The sequence below is a fragment of the Magnolia sinica genome, chromosome 4 (assembly GCF_029962835.1).
Source record: "Magnolia sinica isolate HGM2019 chromosome 4, MsV1, whole genome shotgun sequence".
In the NCBI taxonomy this organism is placed as follows: Eukaryota; Viridiplantae; Streptophyta; class Magnoliopsida; order Magnoliales; family Magnoliaceae; genus Magnolia; species Magnolia sinica.
The window spans coordinates 47512179-47535307 of NC_080576.1; the positions used below are offsets into that span (position 1 = coordinate 47512179).

Genomic DNA, 23129 nt, shown 5'->3' on the forward strand with positions numbered 1-23129 from the left:
CTAAAATAAGGGGTTTGCTACAATACATCTCCATTCTATTTTACAACATATCTTATAGGATTATATCGGTGGACCTAGGGTCACAATCAGTGACTCCAAATCATGAATCTCACGATCTGTATAACTGAGAGTGATGGCCATCGTATTGGAAGTTAGAGATCCAGGGTTTTTCATTTTCTCCTCTCTTAATTATAATAAAATAATAATAAAATTAGTTTGATAGTTCGAAGGATCATATATTACTATGATGTGCATGCACACCACTTACTTTAACAGCTGCCTAAAAAAAAAGTGTTCAATTCATTAATTTCACGGCCTACATTTTGCAATGTCCCAAATACTCCTACCATAGTTCTATACTTTTACCAAATCATCCCCAACAAGTATTCTACTAATTCTAATTTTTGTCATTTTTACTGGTAAATGAAGCTCATGGTACTAAAAGCTGAGGTAAATCCTCCGTCGACGATGAGATTATGAGCGGTAATGAAGCCGGCGTCGTCGCTGGCTAAAAACAATGCAGCTTGTGCCACGTCCTCCATGCTAGCACTCCGTCCACGTAGCAGACTTCCCGTTTCGCCCACGATCCGGCCCACCTCTTCAGGCCCCATATCGGCCTTCCCAAAGAAATTCCGATATGCGGTCACCAGCATCTCCGATGGCACGCCATGTGGCGATATGCAGTTCACACGTATACCATGCACTCCCAGCTCACATGCTGTGCTACGGGCCAGACCCAGCACGGCCTCCTTCGATAAGCTGTATGCGTGGGAAGCGAGCCCACCCATGATAGCAGCTGAGCTGGATGTGCATATGATGGACCCTCTCTTGCCCCTGATCATTGCACGTGCCGCGTGCTTGATCCCATGCACCATACCACAGATGTTGACGTCGAGCAAGTCCTTCATCTTGTCCATGTCCAGGTTGGTGATGCTCCCAAACGGGCCCGCCACACCGGCATTGCTGAACATGATATCAAGCTGGCCCCGCCATGCCAGCGCCAGGTTGACGGCTGATTCGACGTCGGATTCCCTCCCCACGTCGCAGTGGATGTAGCGGCCATCGATTGAATCAGCGAGAGTGGGACCCAGATCATCGAGGATGTCAGCGATGATAACGTGGGCCCCATTGAGGGCGAACAGCTTGGCGGTGGCCGCACCGATCCCTCTGGCCCCACCGGTTATAATTGCAACTTTGCCTTTTAACCTGTAATTAATTAAAAGTTAAAAAGGACTATAACAAAACCATGTTAAGAGGCCATATATACGTGTTTGAGAGTTGAAGATCATGTGGGGCCCACCATAAAGATCATCTGGCCCCATTATCCACCGTTACCAAGGCCAATGTACAGTCACTGGAGTCTTCCACACGGTGGGCCACAATGCAGAAAGTGCACCCAGTGGCGATCCTAAACATCCAATCAGTGGCCCTTCCCCATTTTAACCATCAACTCTCAAGCCACCTATTGGACGGTTAGGATGGTCATTGATCCCTCAATAATCGGGCCCATTTGGTGTATGGCTCTCCAATCATCATTTTGAAACATCTATTCCATAGATCCAACTTTGGATTGCTTATGATTTGGAAGTAATGCTTTCATTTGATTTGATGATTCTAACCATGTAATCTATGCCTTTTAAATTAACGGACGGTTCTAACAAATTGGCACCATTCATAGGGTTAGGATCATCCCACGGGGGTGATTCTAGTTCCATAGCTTGCTTCATTGAATCAGAACCGTCCTGACAGATGATTGGGTGTCCCACGTGGCATTCAAAAGGTTAGGGGATGCTAGCAAAACCCCACGTGAGAGAAATATTCTCCTATAAATCAAAATAAGCCTTATTGTTGTGTAGCTGTACTTTTTCAAGCCCATGGATGAGATGGTTTAGATTTGCTAATAGAATTGATTATTTAGAATCATACGCAATCCATGATTAGAGCTATGAAATAGATGGATGGAATTGTTTGTTAGACCTATTTTTGTACAAATGATCTTAACCATCCAAATTAGATCAGACCATTAAACAGATGATTAAGATCATCGGATCTGTGTGATATTTACATAGTAACCCATGAAACTTGAATGGGACTTAACGGACAGTCTAAATCAATTGAATGGAAAAGCTGCACTATAACTTAAGAGATATATAGATACACACAGACTAAAATGTGGACAAAGGGTGATGAATGATGTGGAGTGGATGGTCATGAAGAAATCTAAACCGTCCATTTACACTAGATGATGATGATGATAGAAGGGTGAAATATGGTGTAAGACAGGCGAACCTCCGTCCATTATGGATGTGGCCATTGAGCTCCATTGCCACCTTTGTTTAAGTTTAACAAATGGTGCAATCTCTGATATTTATATAAGGTTTGCATGGTGATGGGTTGGTTGAAGGTTGATAACCTTCTTCCATACACACCATTTTCACACCCTGCACCTGCACACAAACTGCAAAACAAACTACCTGGAAGAGAAATTTACCACCGTAGATGCCACCTTTTATCCAACGTCTTTTATGAAGAATCTGATACCTAACCTACCAACTTAGACCTTGCACGTGGGGACAATGAATTTGAGGATGAAAATACCCCTCCTTTTCACTGCCATTCTCTTCCTTTCCTTTCGTTTCCTAGGTCAATGTCTGAAAAAAAAAGAGAAAAAATCCTTTTCAACAACGAAAATCTGTAGCTTGGATCACATGCACCATCCTCTCACTGGATCCCACCATCTCCATACATCTGCATTTTTTCGATTTTCTGAAAATGGTCCCTCCACAGAAGAAAACATGCACCACAAGTATAATATAGTATATTTCCTTAAATAGTGTAAATTTTTTGTGGGCCATTGAACTGCTGGATGAAGCAGGCATCTTGGTTTTCGGTTCATCCATGTAAAAATCATCCTATGAACATGATGGATTACAAATAAAACATCATTGTGGGGCATAACAAGGTTTCTACGGTGGAATCACTATTTCCTGTGGTATGATCCACTTGATATTTGGATATGCTATCATTTTGGGCTTAAACCCTTACTTTAGATGGAAAAACGGATGAACATCATGGATAGTTCACATACATTCAAGGCGGGCCCAACTCAGTTAACTTAGTACGATAAGAGCGTACTTAAGCAAACTAGTTTCCAATTTGAGAGAGTTTTTGGTCCATTTGACCTACTTCTCAGCAATATGATTGACTCGTCACTGGCATTCCCTGTGCATGATTGGTGAAATTCCCCGAGCAATTCATGAATTTGACAGAGAAATGATAAAAATATGATCGGGAACGTCCACAGATTCATGTAATGTAACGGAAAATATTATGAACCGCTCGGTCAATGTCATTAATTGCCCGGTCAAATTCACTGAAGAGAAATTGAATTTCATGTAAAGCTCGTTCAATTATGTGTTAGGCTAGTTCAATTTCATTTAAAGTTCATTCTAACTCATGTTAGCCTCCCTGAATTTCATGTAAGCCTCGTTGAGTTTCATGTTAGCCTCATTGAGTTTCAAGTTAGCCTCACTCAATTTCAAGCTTACCTCTATCAAATTCATGTTTCCCTAGCTCAATTTTCAGCTTACCTCGCTCAATTTCTAGTTTGCCTCACTCAATTGCTAAGTTGCCTCGTTGAATTTCTAGGTCGCCCCACTGAATTTTTAGGTTGCCTCGCTCAATTTCTAGTTTGTCTCGCTCAATTGCTAGATTGCCTCGCTAAATTTCTAGGTTGCCTCACTCAATTTTTATGTTGCCTCGCTGAATTTTTAGCTTGCCTTGCTAAATTTCTAGGTTGTTTTGCTCAATTTCTATGTTGCCTCACTCAATTTGTAGGTCGCCCCGTTGAGTTTCTAGGTTGCCTTGCTCAATTTCTAAGGTTCCTCGTGCAAATTTTACGTTGCCTCGCTGAACTTTGTAGGTTCCCTTGCTCACTTTCTATGTTGCCTTGCTCAATTTCTAGGTTGCTTCGCTTAATTTTTCGGTCACCTCGCTTAATTTCTAGGTTGCCTTACTCAATTTCACCTTGCCTTGCTCAATTTTTTGGGTTGCCTCACTGAATTTTCAGCTTGCCTCGCTCAATTATCACCTTACCTTACTCAACTTTTAGTTTGCCTCGCTCAATTTTGAGCTTGCCTCGTTCATTTTCTAGCTTGCCTCATTGAATTTTGAAATTGCCTCGCTGAATTTCTAGGTTGCCTCGCTCAATTTCTATGTTGCCTCGCTAAATTTTTAAGTTACCTCACTGAATTTTTAGGTTGTCTCGCTCAAGTTTTAGGTTGTCTCGCTGAATTTATAGGTTCCCTCGATCAGGGTCCTTACTCTTGCACTAGTGGTAGACTCTCAGGAGTTTCAACACCTAGTCAAGGGTTCGAGTACCCATAGGTGGTGAAATCCCACAAAGGCGTGAGTGTGTGGGGGTGTGTGTAAAAAAAAAAAAAAAAAAAGTTCCCTCGATCAATTTCTAGGTTCCCTCACTCAATTTCTAGGTTCCCACGCTCAATTTCTTAGCTGAAAATTCAGAAGATGGTAAGCTTACTATGATCGAGGCAACCTAATAATTGAGCGAGTCAAGCTATAAATTTAGCAAGACAGGCTGAATTTGAGTCAGGAAAATATGATGTTGAGCGAGGCGCACCCTTTCCAGTTTCAAGGCAGCTCTTGAACTGCGTGAGTCTCCGGAATTTAAAGCCCATAACCTTAAATTTGAATAATGGCCCCATTAGGGCTATATATGTTACAAAAAGTCTCCCTAGGGCCAAATGGACAAAACTGCAGTCTATATAAACTCTAAAAACTCTCTCCGTCATACCTATATGAAATTTCTACAAGGAGGAGAGAGAGAGAGAGAGAGAGAGAGAGAGAGAGAGAAGGATCTCAATTTGTCGACTGCCGTAAAAGCAAACCCGCCAGCCATGGAAAGGTAAATCAACCCAACCCTGAAGTAAATCTAAACCCATTTACAGATCTACCTTACATCTATAAGAACTAGAAGAAGTTGATGATCTGTTATGATATCAAGCAACTAAATCTTATACTTGTATAATACTTACCTTTACCCCTTTAAAATCCCACCATCTTATTCCAAATAAACTTGTACCCTCATCTTCTCTTTCTCAGCTTCTAATGTGAACATCAAAAACCATTACCCAACATGTCATAGTCAAAGGGTTACAACAAATGTTCAATGACAACAATCAAATATTAGTGGCCCTTGCTAGAAGATTGTCAGGATTTATGAAGAGTATCAAGCTTTGCTACTCAAAAGATCCCTTTTTCGCATGTTGTGGGCTGGCTTGGTACTCTTTTCATCATTCTTAGAATCCTGAGTTATAAACTTGTTAGTGGGTTACCCTTAGAATATTTTAAACTTTCCTTCCTTTCTAGAATTTTAACCATACCGCAAAGCTAGTACGGTTAAAATCCATTTTGAATTCCCTTTATGGATTGGTTCAATCAACTCTTTCCATAGTACTTTGAAAAAATCACATTGATTGGATGGCAAAAAAAATGTTGTGAGCGTAATGCGAAATATGAATGGATATGATTGTTATATGAGACGAGTCTAATCAAATATTGGTGCCTCGCTCAATTCTTAGGTTGCCTTGCTCAATTCCTAGGTTCCCTAGCTCAATTTGTATGTTGTCTCACTCAATTCCTAGGTTGCCTCGCTCAATTTCTAAGTTGCCTCGCTCAATTGGTACGTTGCCTCACTAAATTCCTAGGTTCCCTCGCAAAATTTCTACGTTACCTCGCTCAATTCCTAGGTTTGACAAAGATATGCACCCTGCTTGACATAATAATTAATGATAAGGAACCCTTTCTTTTTAACATGAATCTAGACCATGATAAATGCTCATACATCAAAATTAATCAAAGAAAATCAACTTGAAAATTACAATGTAAGCCAAGTCATTGCAAAACTCGGCCTAGTTATGTATGTCATTTACATCTTATTCCAAATTGTCATTGAAATAATAAATCTTCCAGGATGCTTCAAATGCAGTCTTGGGCAAAGTTTTCCTAAAATCATGCATACTATCTTGTTTTGACTGCAGCATCAATTGACATGAACCCTAAAATAAAGCAGATCCAAAATTTTGTGGGTCACAAAGGTTTTGAATCAAGCTATTATTTGTGATGTCTTTTCATCCAGGTCTTTCTGACCTTATCAACAGGATGGATTGCAAATAAAAATTCCAGTGGCCCACAAGATGCTTTTAATGGTGGGTATTCAATCACCACCATTTCCTGTGATGTGGTCCACTTAAGGTTTGGATCTACTTCATTTTTCGAAGCATGCCTTAAAATGAGCTATCAAAATAAATGGATGAGTGTGTGGGGAAAATATATATATATATATATATATATATATATATATATATATATATATATATATATATATATATATACAGTACCTATGACTACGGTTATAATTTGTAGCCATAGGGGGGCCGCCAAATTCGCGTGGCCTCACCAAACAGGTTAACAAGTGGCGAGGGAGCTGCCAGTTCGGCTAGCCCACCTCGATTTAGGTTCGATTTTTTTTTTTTGGGGGGGGTATTTTATCCTCAATTTCGTTGTCCATATGTGCAAGGTATAAGTTGGTAAGTTAAGTTTTGGATTCTTCATAAAAGACGCTGGATAAAAGGTAGCGTCTATAGCGGTAAATTTCACCTACCAGGACCTTGTCCGGACAGTAATTTCATTCAGATGGTACAATAGATCCTCTTCTTCCTTGTTATGGTAGAGCTATCTCTCTACATGACACGTGGATGTGTAAGGCATCCATTGGGACCATCCATCTAGTTTCCCTTGCCAAGGATGGTACTTTAGATTACAATATTCAGGGCCTGTTTGGGGCATGGCATTGGGAGGGATTAGGTGGGATGGGATTCAGTAAACATAATTATTACCCATGGCAGGGATTGTCCCCTGTTACCATGGGATAAGCTTAATTCCGTGCTTTGTTTGTGATACAGTGGTACATTGAATGGCTATACCCACCATCATTTGAAACTATTGAGAATAACACACATGTGTTATATCTAAACCGTTCATTTGTTTTGTAACTTCATTTTATGACACCGGCTTAAAAATGAGGAAGATCCAAAACTTATGTGGCCCCAAAGAAGTTTTCGACGGTAAGTATTCAATCCCCGTTGTGTTCTATGGTGGGGTCCACTTGAGAGTTAGATTTGCCTGACTTTTTGGCCCATGCTCTAAAATGATCTCAAAAAATGGGTGGACAGTGTGGATATAGCCCACACATCATGGTAAGACCTACACAACTTGCTAATATTGACTGAAATTGGCACGGAACCGAATGCAATTCCATCTGATATAATTATAAGAGAAATTTCCAACTGTACGACCCATTTATGGCCCACCAACCTTTGTAAGCCCACTTGCTTTTTACCTCCCAAGAATACTCCCCAGACGTATGGACAGCTTTTCACATTACGAAATGCCCCTACTTTTCAAAAAAGCAATTTCCGAAAGCTAGGTTTCCTATGGCTACGAATTATAACTGTAGCGATAACCGTAGCCATTTAAAAACAAGTAGGTAGTGAGACAACGAGTTGGGGTCGACCGAGTTGGGACCCGGTTGACTGGGTCAGGCTGTTTTATGGATGCACTTTTTTTTTCTACATGAGGAACTTTATTCTGCCTACATTCTTTTCCAATACATATTTATATAAATATGTATATATAAACATATAATTTTCTTTCTCTTTTTCAACATTTCTTTCTTTATTCATTTAACAAGAATATCTTCTAAACCAAAATTAGTTACTTGATGTACCCTATATGATTTTGAGGTAAGAGAAGCTACTTTAGCCAACCAACCTAGTTATTTTCCAAGATTCCATCAGGTCGATTGTCGAAAATCCATTTCATTCAGTTCGTGGTCAATTTCATTCATTTCATTTACTTTGCGATCAATTCTATGCATTTCACGGTCAATTCCCTTCATTTCACGGTCAATTCCCTTCATTTCACGGTCAATTCCATGCATTTCACGGTCAATTCCGATGATTTCCCTTCACTTCATGGTCAATTCAATTCATTTCACGATCAATTCCCTTTACTTCACGGTCAATTCCGTGCATGTCATGGTCAATTCCCCTCATTTGACGGTCAATACCATGCATCTCACGGTCAATTACGGCGATTCCCCTTCACTTCACGGTCAATTCAATCCACTTCACAGTCAATTCCATGCATTTCACGGTCAATCCCCTTCACTTCACGGTCAATTCCATGCATTTCACGGTCAATTCCCTTCACTTCACTGTCAATTCAATGCATTTCACGATCAATTCACTTCACTTCACGGTCATTTCCATTCATTTCATGGTCAATTCCGGTGATTTCCCTTCACTTCACGGTCATTTCCATCCATTTCACAGTTAATTCGCTTTACTTTATGGTCAATTCCATGCATTTCACGGTCAATTCTGGCGATTCCTCTTCACTTCACGGTCATTTCCATGCATTTCACGGTCAATTCTCTTCACTTCATGGTTAATTCCATGCATTTCACGGTCAATTCTGGCGATTCCTCTTCACTTCACGGTCAATTTCATGCATTTCATGGTCAATTCCTCTTCACTTCATGGGCAATTTCATGCATTTCACGGTCAATTCCCTTCACTTCACGATCATTTCCATTCATTTCACGGTCAATTCCGATGATTCCGTTTGGATTCATGGTCATTTCCATGCATTTCACTGTCAATTCCCTTCACTTTATGGTCGTTTCCACGAATTTCACAGTCATTTCACTTCACTTCACAATCATTTCCATGCATTTCATGGTCAATTCCGGCAATTTTGTTTGCATTCACGGTTATTTCCATGCATTTCACGGTCAATTCCCTTCACTTTACGGTCGTTTCCATGCATTTCACGGCCAATTCGCTTCACTTCACGGTCATTTTCATGCATTCCACGGTCATTTTCGGCAATTCTGTTTGCATTCACGGTCATTTCCATGCATTTCACGGTCATTTCCCTTCACTTCATAGTCGTTTCCACACATTTCACGGTCAATTCGCTTCACTTCACAATCATTTCCATGCATTTCACGGTCAATTTCGACGATTCCGTTTGGATTGACGGTCATCTCAATGCATTTCATGGTCAATTTGCTTCATTTCACGGTTATTTCCACGCATTTCATGGTCAATTCGCTTCATGTCACGGTCATTTCCATGCATTTCACGGTTAATTCCGGTTATTCCATTCGCATTCATGGTCATTTCCATGCATTTCACGGCCAATTCCTTTCACTTCACGGTCGTTTTCATGCATTTCACGGTCAATTCGCTTCAATTCATGGTCATTTCCATGCATTTCACAGTCATTTTCGGCAATTCCGTTGGCATTCACGATCATTTCCATGCATTTCACAGTAAATTCCCTTCAATTCACGATCGTTTTCACGCATTTCATGGTCAATTCGCTTCACTTCACGATCATTTCCATGCATTTCACGGTCATTTCCATGCATTTCACGGTCAATTCCCTTCACTTCACGGTCATTTCCATGCATTTCATGGTCAATTCGCTTCACTTCATGATCATTTCCATGCATTTCACGGTCAATTCCGGTGATTCCGTTTGGATTCATGGTCATTTCCATGCATTTCACGGTCAATTCCCTTCACTTCACAGTCATTTCCACGCATTTCATGGTCATTTCCATGCATTTCATGGTCAATTCCAGCGACTCCGTTTGGATTCACGGTCATTTCCATGCATTTTACGGTCATTTCCCTTCATTTCATGGTCATTTCCATGCATTTCACTATCAATTCGCTTCACTTCACGAACATATCCATGCATTTCACGGTCATTTTCGACAATTCCGTTTTCATTCGCGGTCATTTCCATGCATTTCATAGTCATTTTCGGCAATTCTGTTTGCATTCATGGCCATTTCACGGTCATTTCCATTCATTTCACGGTCAATTCCGACGATTCCCTCTCACTTCACGGTCAATTCTATGCATTTCACGATCAATCCCTTCACTTCACGGTCATTTCCGTTCATTTCATGGTCAATTTCAGCGATTCCCCATCACTTCACGGTCAATTCCATGCATTTCACGGTCAATCCCGACGATTCCCCTTCAGTTCACGGTCATTTCCATGCATTTCACAGTCAATCCCCTTCATTTCACGGTCACCATAACATTTATTTTTCATCCAATCTATTCATAAGGTCACAAAGACCTGGATGAAGAGGAAAAACAAATTTCATGATGATCCAAAACTTTTGTGACGCCTAAAAGTGTTTCAATGGTAGATGTTCAATCATGCACTGCCTTTTATAGTGTGGTCCACTTGATAGCTAGATCTATCTTATTTTTCGTCTCAAGCCTTAATACGAGTTCGCCAAATAGATGGACGGTTTGGATATAACCTATACCTCATAATGGGACCCACAAAAGGCAGTGGGGATTACAAGGAAAAAAAAAGCTAGTGAGTTGACTAGGTTGGGATCCAGTTGACCAAGCCAATGGCTACGGAATATAACTGTAGCCATAACTGTAGTAATTCCTACCACTACGGTTATGGCTACGATTATAATCCGTAGCTATTGACCTAGTCGATTGGGTCCCAACCCGGTCGACCCTGACTCGTTGGCTGAAATGCGCAGGCTGCTGCACTGCTGCAACACTATAGTTATGGATATGGTTATAATCCGTAGCACTCACCCGGTCGACCCGACTCGTTGGCTTTTTTGTTTTTTTTTTTTTTTTTTCCTATTGTAATCCCACTGCTTTTTGTGGGTCTCATTATGAGGTATGTGTTATATCCAAACCATCCATCTATTTGGTGAACTCGAATTAAGGCTTGAGACAAAAAATAAGATAGATCTAACTATCAAGTGGACCACACTGTAAATAGCAGTGGAGGATTGAACGTCTACCATTGAAACCCTTTTAGGGGTCACAGAAGTTTTGGATCATTATGAATTTATTTTTTTTCCTCTTCATCCAAGTCTTTGTGACCTTATGAATAGATTGGATGTAAAATAAATGTTATGGTGGGCCCTACAAAATTTTTAACGGAGAAAATTAATTTTCTGGCGGCTATGTGGTGTGGTCCAGTTGATCTTTGGATATGGTTTTTTTTTTTTTTTTTTGATAATGCTCCGAAATGATCTCGAAATATGGATGAACGTTGTGGGTATAATAAATACATAACTGTGGGGCCATGTGACTCTGATATCTTTTGAGCCGCTCGTACAACTTGGACTTCGAGGAGCATCAGTGCTCGTCTTCGAGCACCTGGCGATCCGCTTCCGGAAGGAAAAGCAGGGGCATTTTCGACCTGAGCAGTGGGGCCGTACAGCTGGGGCGTATTCTCGGGAGGTAAAAAGCAAGTGGGCTTAAAAAGGTTGGTGGGCCATATATGGGTCGTACAGTTGCAAATTACCCTAATTATAATCCCAAGCTTTTCCATTCTTCCGAAACATGGAGTGAAATTGGCACCAGTTGCAATTCCATCCCACCTAAGCCCATCTAATACCATGCTCCAAACACTCAGTGCTGGTGAGTGAAGAACGGGAGCGGATCGGTCCATCAGTTTTTCAAGACCAAAATGGGCCAGAATCTAATAATCAGGCAGATCCAAAACTCTGGTGGGCCATACCACACGAAACAGCGGGGATTGAACTCCCACCATTGGAAACTTTTCGGGGAGACACATAAATTTTTTTATCAGGATAAATTTGTGCCTACAGTTTATCTGAGTGGTAGTAACCTGATGAAGGGTTTGGATGGCATATAAAAATCGAAGTCAGCTCCAGTAAGGTTTCAACAGTGGACGTTTCCATTGCCACTGACTCGTTTTGTGTGGCATACATAAGTATTATATAGCTTGAATTTATATGGCTATCTTATTGTGCTCTTGGAAAACTGATGGATGGAGTGGATTTGTCACGGGCATATATCTGTGCCCCACACAGCTTCCGACAATGGGGCACGGGCAAGGTACCCTAACTAGGAACGGACTGGGGCTCTGAGGGGCTACCTTGATGTATAGGTTTCATCCATACCGTCCAGACAATTTGAAATATGATTTTAGTCTTCAGTCCCAAAATGAAGGCAGATCCAAGTATCACGTGGACCACACCACTGGAAGCAGAAGTGATAATGACAGCCACCGTTGAAAGCTTCCTATGACCCACCGTGATGGAAAATTTCCATCCAACCTGTTCATACGGTCACATAGACCTGGATGTAGGGAAAACACAAATATCGGCTCATATCCGAAGACTTCTGTATCCCCAGGAAGTTTTCAATGGTAGGTGTTTAATACTTACTGTGTGGTCCACTTGAACCTTGGAACTGCTTCATTTTTTATCATGTATCCTAAAATGATAAAACCAATACAAAAAGGTGGCCCCTGTCTCTTCCTGGCCAGGGTCAGGCGTGGTAGTACCCAATATACTCTTGAGTGGCCCATTTTTGTAGTCCTCCAGTTGGGCCATGTGAATGGGTCATCGTAACCATTCAAAAGGTAGATCCATCATCTTTACAATAAAAGAGGAGCGTCCATTGCATCGTGATGTTGGGCCCCACAATTTTCAAGTGCTTCGTACACGGATCCACATGGTCCAGTTTGTTGGACGAGAATTTCACTTTTTTTTTTTTTTTTCACGTGACTTTGGTCCACCCACAGTGTACCAACATGTTCTTTACTTGTTTGAGGTTTGTACGTATCTCATTCCTTACAGGAGTAGTTGTTCTGATAAGCTAAAAGAATAATTCCATGAGGTTGCATCAGATAGCTTGTGGCCTCTCCCACATGTGTAGGAGATCTAATGCGTTCATCAGAGGCATACTACCATTTTGATGCCTTGCCCCAAGAATCATGTCATTCCACTATTTAGGTGGGTCACATTTTATGAAAAACTGTATTGCCTGATGAGAAAAGGATAACAAAAGTACTGCTCACCTGTTTTTGCTACATTGGTCCAGCTGATGGACCCATAGCTTTATTTTCAGATGAGACATCTATATGATGGTGGGCCCATCAGATGGCCACACTGTCACAAGCATAGTTTATATAGTTTAAAAAAGGTATGGAAATGTTTGTTTGAAATTTGGATGGACCCTTTAAAAAAATTGGTAAAAAAATAAAATCCAAATATAAAAATTATTAGAGAACGAAAATTTTAAATTTAATACATGAGTTTTAGTTGTGAAAAAATGGCCATATGTGGCATATAAATAGGATTAATAAATGAAAATGGTTAAAACATGTATGGAAATGAGTAGTGTACGCAGATAATTATATAGTGGTTAAGGGTCAATATTGTTATTAGACTTCCCTAGTGGGGGTGGCTAACAGTGAAGTGTGAACTTACAGTGGGGTGCACTAACAAACTAATTATAAATACATAAATAAATAAGAAGAAGGTAGTTCTCATATAAACTGATTGCTTATTAGTTATTAAATGTTTCTACTTCCTACTTGAGTTTATCAAAGCAAGGCAACGACCAATCTCAATATTTGAATCACCCTCAAAAGTTATTTTTCAATAAAATAAGTTTTTTTTTTTTCCTTTAAAAATTCAGTTTAAATTGATTCGTCAAAAAACAACTGCATGTTTGTCTATCTTATAAATGGAGTTTTAAATTATATTTAATCAATTATATATACTTTTTAAAAAATAAATAATTTATCGGGCATGATTTTCTTGAATTCCTATAACATTAGTTTTAAGCTCCTAGGAATATTTATAAGATCTACTTCTTCTCTATTTTCAACCATGCATATACCTCTTTCGCCTCTGATTCGTTCACGAAATCCTATATGGTTAGGAGGCACTACCCATCCACTTTAAAAGTCTTTGGTTGGTTATTCGTTCCCATAGCGGCGAATATAATTTTTCTACTATCTTGGCAAAAATAAATATATTATTTCAACCTTCATGCATGTCATCAATATTATACTATCATGGTTGACTAAGTAACATGTGAGACACATTACTTTGTTCTTATAGTATTTACCAGCAGAGAAGGAAATATAGTATCACTTGTTACCTTTGTCTCGTTAATATTCTTGATCCATCCAATCGTGTATAGAAAGAGATTTTTTTGTCTTCAGTTGCAACTTCTCAATTATAATCTTGGACACATTATTCTCATTACTCCCACCATTTATGATGGTATCACATATTTTTCTGTTCACAATGCACTTCGTTCAAAAGATGTTGTCTCATTATGGATCTACTTCCTTTTTCGGTGTGTATAATAACTTCCTCATAGTCAGAGTCTCACCGTGATCTCCGTGAGTCCATTTGTCTCCTTCTTTATCATCCTCAGCTGCTCACCATTGCCATTTCTGAATCATCCACTGCATCATCTGCTCCTCCATCGTTAATGACTAGATTAGACATATGTATCTAAGGACACGTATTAGATCGGTGACCATGTTGGCCACATCGATAGCACCTGTTTGGTGAAGGTAGACCATATGGGTTAGAGATTTTACTTGGACCAACAACAAAAATTGTGGCCTTCTGAGGTTTAACCTAACCACTCCTCGAATATCGGTTCACAGTTAGAGGATGTCGAGGATGCCCCCTTTAGGTTCCTCCTCCCGGGATTGTGATACATCCTGTGAAGGTCCAAAAATAGTTACCCCGTTTGAAGTATAGTTTCATGTATTGGAATACTCCAGTTGCATCTTCTCTCGAGTGGTCAATTTGATTGCCTCGTTTATCGTCCATACGGGTTATATCTAGATTTGATCTTGGATCGTCGTACGTAAGCCAGTAATGAATTTGGTGACCTGTTACAACTCAGTCTTGACCAAATCATTCTCGTGGACATGCTATAAAATTTCTCTACATAATCCCTCACAGATCGGCTGCCCTACCGACAATTCTGGTATTGTTGGAACAATACCTGATCATAATCGTTCGGCAAGAATCATTTTCGCATAAATTGCTTCATATGCTACCACGTGTGGATGAGTTCTTTCATTTGCCTGGTTCGAGTAAGTTGAAGTTGTTCCCACCAAGACGAGGCTCCTCCCTTCAACATGTAGGCCACATGTTCACACCCCAAGTGCAGGGTTGTGATGTAGTAATAAACTCGGTAAGACCAAGGTCGAATCCACAGGGACTGATACCTGTACGTTATCTGAAACCAAGTAGAACTAGAACTAGACTAAGATGTGATCTAAACCAAATAGAATTTAAGGAATAATTGTGGAATAATTATCTAAAACTTTAAGGAATTCAGAGGAAGGAAACTAGGGTTTCAGCGGATCCACTTGTAGGGATCAGGGAGATCTTATGCCTGCATTAAGATTTATGGAAATCAAACTGAACTTACTTGATCTGATTTTCAAGAGATGAAAGGTATATGAATTAGAATGGATTCCATCACCAAACCATGCCCAGGAGACAAAGTAAACAATAGAATTAAACTAATTATCAACCAATCAACAATGTATGAAGATCAGGAAGGTACCATCATCCTACCATGCCCATAGGACAATGATGAACAACAGGGCCTCCTGACGTCATAAACATCAAAAGGGAAAAAGAAATATTCAAAGCCATTGCAAACCCATTGTAATTTCAGTAAAACAGACCATTAAAGACTAAGAAAATATTCATTTGATAATCAACTTAAAATCAAATTCAGTTCAGAAATTTAAATTAAAGGCACAAAGTAGGATCTCCCATCTCGCTACAGGCTTCACCTCTTAGCCCTAGCTAAGAGGTTCAGCCACACATGACTGGGCTAAACAAAGCAATTGATAATAGAGAGAAAAAAAGAAAGAGAAGAACAAGAGGAAAAAAAACCAGCTTAACTAAACTTCCCTTCCTCTTCTCTGTTTCTTCTCTGTTTCTTCTCTTAGACCCAACTATTGCTCACGTCCACGCTGCCTTCCTGTCCCTTGCTTTTTCGATCCTGCTCCAGCATTCCCCTACCAACGGACCAGCAGCCTTCCTCTCTCCCTGACGTGCAGCAGCTACGTCCAGCCTATGTCCAGCAGCCAAACTCCTCCCAAACAAAACACGTCCTCTCCACGTCCAAAGCCTCTCCCTCTTATGCAGCCGTCCGCCTCTGCTCCTCTCCATTCGCAGCAGACTCCTGGTGGGACTCTGCCCATCTTGCGTTAGTGAGCTTGCTGGGACACAAGATCAGCGTATCGGCTTTCTCAGACGTTCGCAGAACGTGACTGCGCATTCTGTTTTGCGCTGATGATTGGTGAGGCCCAAGATCGGGACTGGCCAGGAAATCCCATCCATCCATTGAACTCTCCATGAAATCTTGGCTCAGACGGTGAAATTTCAGGAGAAGTTTTGCGGTGGATGCAGAGATCCTATGTTTTCTTTTCCCGCTGTCTGTCCGCTGTTTAAACAATCCAAACTGATCTCAAACTGTCTTTTGAAAATTTTCCACCTAGGTGATGGTTACAGGCCTCTTTGGAATCCACTAGACGGTCCAGATTGAACCGATCACCTCAGAGGGTGGCCCACAAGAATCCACCACAGGCTCTGTTGCGAAACAGAGCCTGCACGTTTGAGTGCTGTGATGGTCGGTGGGCCCCACAGTGATGTATTTTGAGAAATCCATTCCGTCCACTAGGTTCAGGACGAAAAACCCTCCGGAAATGAGTATTTTTTGGAGAAAATCGGTGTGGTCCACAAGCTTGCTTACTCCGCCGTCCATCTGACGTTTGGACGGTAATCTTCCTGTTATTACGTTCATGGGTCCAAAAGGACACCTAGGTGAGGCTTATAGGCACCCCTGGGACACCATGAAAGGTTCTGATCATCAGAGTTCATGATGGATGGGTCCCACAAGCCAAAAACGGCAATCGGCGGTGAAGGCGCTGGATTTTGAGATTTCTTTAAAGAAATATCGGTCAGCGCACGCTGACCGATTTCTTGAGTTATGGCGCACGTCCGCTCTATACACACCTCATATATACGCGTCACGTGTTTGGGTTCCAAGGTGACGTATGAGTAAAATCTGATTCGTCCATCCGTTCACTCATCTCATTTTAACCGTGGGGACTGAAGATGAAGTGCATTCATACAGCAGGTGGGCCCTAGTTCACTGATTTATAGGCTGATTTGTCCGTTGGGACACTTCCAAGGGATCCAATGGCTGAAATTTGACATGCACGGTTAGTTTTTGGTCTTTAGGCCGTATGTGAAGTTTCGAACCGAACGGATGGTAGAAACCCTGTGATCTTGCATTCTGGCTGACTTTCAGGCCGTTTGAGCTTCGGTTTCTCGATTTTTCCGAGTCCCTGATGTGTAATTCTGTTGATCTTGGGTCTCTGGAGTCCGTCCCATGCTTTGGTGTCATTAGAGCGTTAAGTCCATGCTTTAAGCACCCTTTTCGGTCCAGGCTCGTACATACACTCTGTATTACAAACACGATTAATCAGGCCATTAAGCGGTATCATGCGTGTAAATCTATGCAACAACTGGGTCTGATATGCAATATTTGACCCTCAACATAACCCCCAACCAGCATTTTGCTAGTCCCGAGCAAAGTATGCGAAAAATAAGTTGAGAATTACAGAACAATTTCTATAAAATCGAATGATTTTTGAAAAACAATCCAGATCCTAGAATTTTATGATTCATAAATGTTGGGCATTACTATCTCCTGAACTCGAGCATACGATAATTTCATAGTCGAGTTCAAAGTATTAATCCATCAATCAGAACAATTCTAAACATTAAGTTTCATGGGTATATACTTTAATCTCGACTTGTCAACATTAAGATTCACCTCGATATTTAAGGATATCATTGGTAACAACTAAGAAAATTCACGATAACCCAACTTGGCTTACACATTATCTTTTTATTCTTTTAATTTTTTTAACTTTTTTATTAAAAGTAACGCCAAGAAGAGGGATCAAATCCTTACCTATAGGGAGCAAACCTAAGGTAAAGACTGTACACCCAACTCTTTTTTTTTTTTTTCAAATATCATCCATGGGGAATCGAATTCTCACCTATAGGGAGCAAACCTATGGTAAAGACTGTTCGCCCAATCCTTTCAATTTTCCAAGTTGGTTCCTTTTATGTTTAGTGATTACCAAGTTAATCCTTCAATATCGAACTGAAACCTTAATATGCATGCGAGATGTGTCCTGCGAATTCATGACTCAATCAATGTTTACAAATTCTAATAATGGATTAACAATTCAAACTTAGCTGTGAAATTTAATAGATAACTGAATCCAAGAGTCATGAAGTACCAACATCACGCATCTTGAAATTCTAAGTACAAGATGGCCGTCAAAATCGCTTCGAATTCATACAAAATTCTAGAAAAATTTAAAAATTTTCACAATTTCTGCTCAAGATTTAAGAAGATACTGATTAAGAAACCTAATCTCCCACCCCCAACCTAAAATCTACATTGTCCTCAATGTAAAAGAAATAAGCATGCAATGCACATGGGACAAAATGAGTAAATGAGAAGTGATGGGAAGATAGTACCTGGATGATGCATAGAGAGACAAGATCACAGCATGGGCGTCGGTCAGCACGAGAGAAAAGGCAACAAAAATAACACAAAATAAAATCCTACCTATACCACTTTCATAGGTGCTCTCGATTGCATTTAGCGTATGCAACAAGCCTTTAAACCCCTAGGTTACCCCTAGTGGACGAGTTGTAGTCTCGTGAGGGTTTGCAGTAATGTTACCCACAAACATTGAACTAATGAATGAGAAAAGTGAAATGGAATGAAAATTTGGGTTGCGTCCTAGGAGCGCTAAGTTTAACGTCTTCAACTAGACAAGAATCCTAGACCTAAGAAAACAGGAAACCTACCTATACCTCCATCAGACTAGGAGATCAATCCTGGTAAACAGGATCAGTCAGAGGCATGGACATGTCCTCTGAATCAAATTTCTCGACAAATGGTTTCAATCGATGTCCATTGACTTTAAACTCCTTGCCATTGTCGGGATCTCTTATCTCAACGGCCCCATGTGGAAAAGCAGTGACAACAATGTAAGGGCCGGTCCAACAAGATCGAAGCTTACCCGGAAAGAGATGTAATCGAGAATTATACAAAAGGACCTTCTGACTAGGCGTGAATGATTTTCGCAAAATGTGTTGGTCATGAAATGCTTTCATCTTGTCCTTGTAAATTCTCGAATTATCGTATGCATCATTCCGGATTTCCTCCAGTTCATTCAATTGAAGTTTGCGTAGCGAGCCAGCGTTGTCCAGATTGAAATTAAGATTTTTGATCGCCCAGTACGCTTTATGTTCCAGCTCCACAGGCAAGTGACAAGCTTTCCCATAGACAAGTTTAAAGGGAGACATTCCAATAGGGGTTTTAAAGGCAGTACGGTATGCCCATAAGGCATCGGTCAATCGGATTGACCAATCCTTACGATCAGGGTTAACCGTTTTCTCCAAAATGTGTTTAATCTCCCTATTGGAAATCTCAGCTTGTCCACTTGTCTGTGGATGGTATGGGGTGCTCACCTTATGAGAGATACCGTATTTCTTCATTAAGCTCTCAAATGGTTTGTTATAAAAGTGTGAGCCCCCATCACTAATGATGGCTCGAGGTGTTCCGAATCGAGAAAGGATGTTTTCTTTTAGGAATTTAATGACCGTGCGATGGTCATTCTTTCGACACGGAATCGCTTCGACCCATTTAGTGACATAGTCCACGGCGAGCAAAATATACAGATTTCCAAACGATTGGGGGAATGGTCCCATGAAATCGATGCCCCAGCAATCAAATGCTTCAATGATAAGGATGGGATTCAAAGGCATCATATTTTGACGGGACAATGCTCCCAATTTCTGACAATGCTCACAAGCTTTGCAAAACTTATAAGTGTCCCTAAACATAGTGGGCCAGTAAAAGCCACACTGCAGAATCTTGGCCGTGGTCTTTTTATCAGAAAAGTGACCACCACAGGCCTGTGAGTGACAGAAGGAGATGACGCTCTGATGCTCATCGTCTGGTACACATCTCCTTAGGATTTGGTCTGGGCAATATTTAAATAAGTAAGGATCATCCCAGAAAAAGTTACGCACCTCGGTGAAAAATTTCTTCTTATCTTGCGCAGTCCACTGTGTCGGTATGGCGCTGGATTTTGAGATTTCTTTAAAGAAATATCGGTCAGTGCACGCTGACCGATTTCTTGAGTTATGGCGCACGTCCGCTCTATACACACCTCGTATATACGCGTCACGTGTTTGGGTTCCAAGGTGACGATGAGTAAAATCTGATTCGTCCATCCGTTCACTCATCTCATTTTAACCGTGGGGACTGAAGATGAAGCGCATTCATACAGCAGGTGGGCCCTAGTTCACTGATTTATAGGCTGATCTGTCCGTTGGGACACTTCCAAGGGGATCCAATGGCTGAAATTTGACATGCACGGTTAGTTTTTGGTCTTTAGGCCATATGTGAAGTTTCGAACCGAACGGATGGTAGAAACCCTGTGATCTTGCATTCTGGTTGACTTTCAGGCCGTTTGAGCTTCGGTTTCTCGATTTTTCCGAGTCCCTGATGTGTAATTCTGTTGATCTTGGGTCTCTGGAGTCCGTCCCATGCTTTGGTGTCATTAGAGCGTTAAGTCCATGCTTTAAGCACCCTTTTCGGTCCAGGCTCGTACATACACTCTGTATTACAAACACGATTAATTAGGCCATTAAGCGGTATCATGCGTGTAAATCTATGCAACAACTGGGTCTGATATGCAATATTTGACCCTCAACACCACAAGCTTGACATTTTTCTCCTGAGGAATCCCATGTAGTCAAAGAATCGCTTAACTTTAAAAAGTCAATCGAGAAAGTCCTCGATGTGACATTGGCCATTGAAGCTAGGGAGATCGACCTTTATTTTGAAAACCCTATCTCGATCCAGCCTGATGCCCCTTCGTTCTTCTTGCTGGATAATCATATCATCAATATCCTCATCGTTAGATCCCCCATCTTTGGGTTGTGGTCTACAATCTTCCACCAATATAATTGTTCGTCTGTTCTCTCCTAGCATGGATGGGGTGCGAAGTTCCAGAATTGGGATTGCGGTTCCCATTCAGACCAAACAACAATGACCCAAAGCGCCAAAGTAGGTAGACAAAGAGTACGATCAGATTCCAAGGAGATCGATCCCCTGTTCAGCCACTCGCTCAATGTGTAAATTGATCAGGCGATAATCAGAGGGTGGGGTTCATCCTTTGGTGATGGGTTATTCCTTTGCCTTCCGTATAAAATAATTTTTCAATACAGATAAAATGAGATAGAAAAGAAACTCTTACAGTCGGCCGCTGTTAGCTGCTGAAGGATACTCCTCTGGTGATCGAGTGTAGTTCGGCGTGTGATCATAAACTCCAATTACTGCTAAAGTTATCAGCTACGGGATTAATGCTATGAATTACACTATGAATGTAAATGACAAATTCAAAAAGTAAATAGTTATGCTAAGAAAAGTAATTTACTGAATAGGGAAAGTAAATGGTTACACTAGGAATGTAAATCTCACAAAGTAATTGAAAGATAAGTTTTAGTCTGATTGGTTTGGTATGAGACTCATTTTCCTCCTTGCTTTGCTTTCCCAATTATAAGCTTTGATTAACAGACAATTATTGTAACCGTTTCTCCACTACTCTACTTTCAGATGCTTCCCACGTTCTTTCTTCTTTGGATTCTTCATTGTCACTTGTCAAATGATTGTGCGACCTCGATCGCTGTCGTGCAAACATTTGAGCTCGATCGCTCTCTCTCAATCGCTCTAGCGACACATAAATGCAATTGATAAATTGTGGCTCGGCATAACTGTACATATCTGTAGAAAACCTGTGGTTGTAACATGCACACTCATACAAATTACACATACTTTACCCTAATTGTCTAAAATAGGACTCGACCAGATAGGGTACAAACATTGCCCCCCCTCGTTGTTGTCCTTTTGAAGAAAGAGACAGCGGCGTTTGATGTTTCATTAATGCTACTTTTAAATGCCCACACGTGTGACATAAAACAAACCGCCTTTGATCGATCACTTTACTATTGGTCGTGTCAAATTGAAGCATTGAATGAGTCTCGAGCTAACACGTGTCTTTATTAGCCGTTCTGTCGCAATAATTACGATTTTGCAATAAGTGCTTGTTTCGACCAGAAACAAAAAGTATTTGATTCGGGAAACTATCTTACTTAATAATAACAAAGAGAAAGAATAGAGAGACTAATCATCAAATTTATTCATTCTGAATTCATCACATCCTTTTGATCTTTTGATTCTAGGATATAGTTTTTATAACCAAAATACAAATGCTGAAACAAATTCAAATATAAATTTCGGCAGCATTCCAGCTCATATCATTCATGTCTCTATAAGAGATGAGTTGTGCAGATCTTCTCCATGCACATATCTTCCTTCATGAACATAGTAAAGGAGTGCCGAAAGTCCCTTGAAGAATTTAGAACAACTTGAAACATTTTAAAAAATGAGCATGATACGGCCTTGTAGAGTATCCGCGCAACTCCTCCATGAGTTACGCGGGCGGCCTTCTTCCCTCTCCCTCTTATCTCTCTAATACCTGTCAGAGGTACTGGTCTTCTGGAAAATCTGATCCCTTAAATGAAGGGATAGGGGGTATTTATAGGTTTCCACACATGTGGACCCTCAAATCCTGTGTTGTGGACTTCACTTCGCACCACTTCACAAGCTCCAACCCAATCGTCCCTTCTGGGAGTTGCATGGGTCAGTGCAACTATGATGACCCATTTTCCAGTGCAAGTTGCTCTCAGCGCAACTTGTAGTCTGTACAACTTGCTTCTTCTACATTTTGCTTTAGTTTCTTTCCTTCAATCTTTTTCTTTGATCAATTTTAATGCTCCAACAGATGCCCCCTTGATATGAGATTTGACTGTTTATTAAGTCAATTTGAAGGATCAAATTTTCCATCCAAGAGTCGAGTTGCACAGACCCGTGCAACTTCCCTTCATCGGATCCTGCGCAACTCCAATCGAGTCCCTGACTAGCTATAAATACTAAGCTCCCATTCATTTCTTCACTTCAGAATTTCCTTTAGTCCAGACCCCCTTTTCCATGCATCTTAAAACCTGCGCTACTCGC

At 40.7% G+C, this 23129-nt stretch overlaps 1 protein-coding gene across 1 annotated transcript in view; it reads right to left on the reverse strand.

Annotated features, from left to right (window-relative positions):
• Positions 1–283: 283 nt before the first annotated feature.
• Positions 284–23129, reverse strand: part of LOC131244139 (short-chain dehydrogenase reductase ATA1) — a 28701-nt gene continuing 5855 nt past the window's right edge. Inside the window, exons 2-3 of the mRNA XM_058243791.1 lie at positions 21310–21388; positions 284–1206 (exon numbers count right to left, since the gene is read on the reverse strand). Of these exons, the coding sequence (XP_058099774.1) occupies positions 414–1206; positions 21310–21388 (872 nt within the window). The 3' untranslated portion in view covers positions 284–413. The remainder of the gene's footprint in view (positions 1207–21309; positions 21389–23129) is intronic.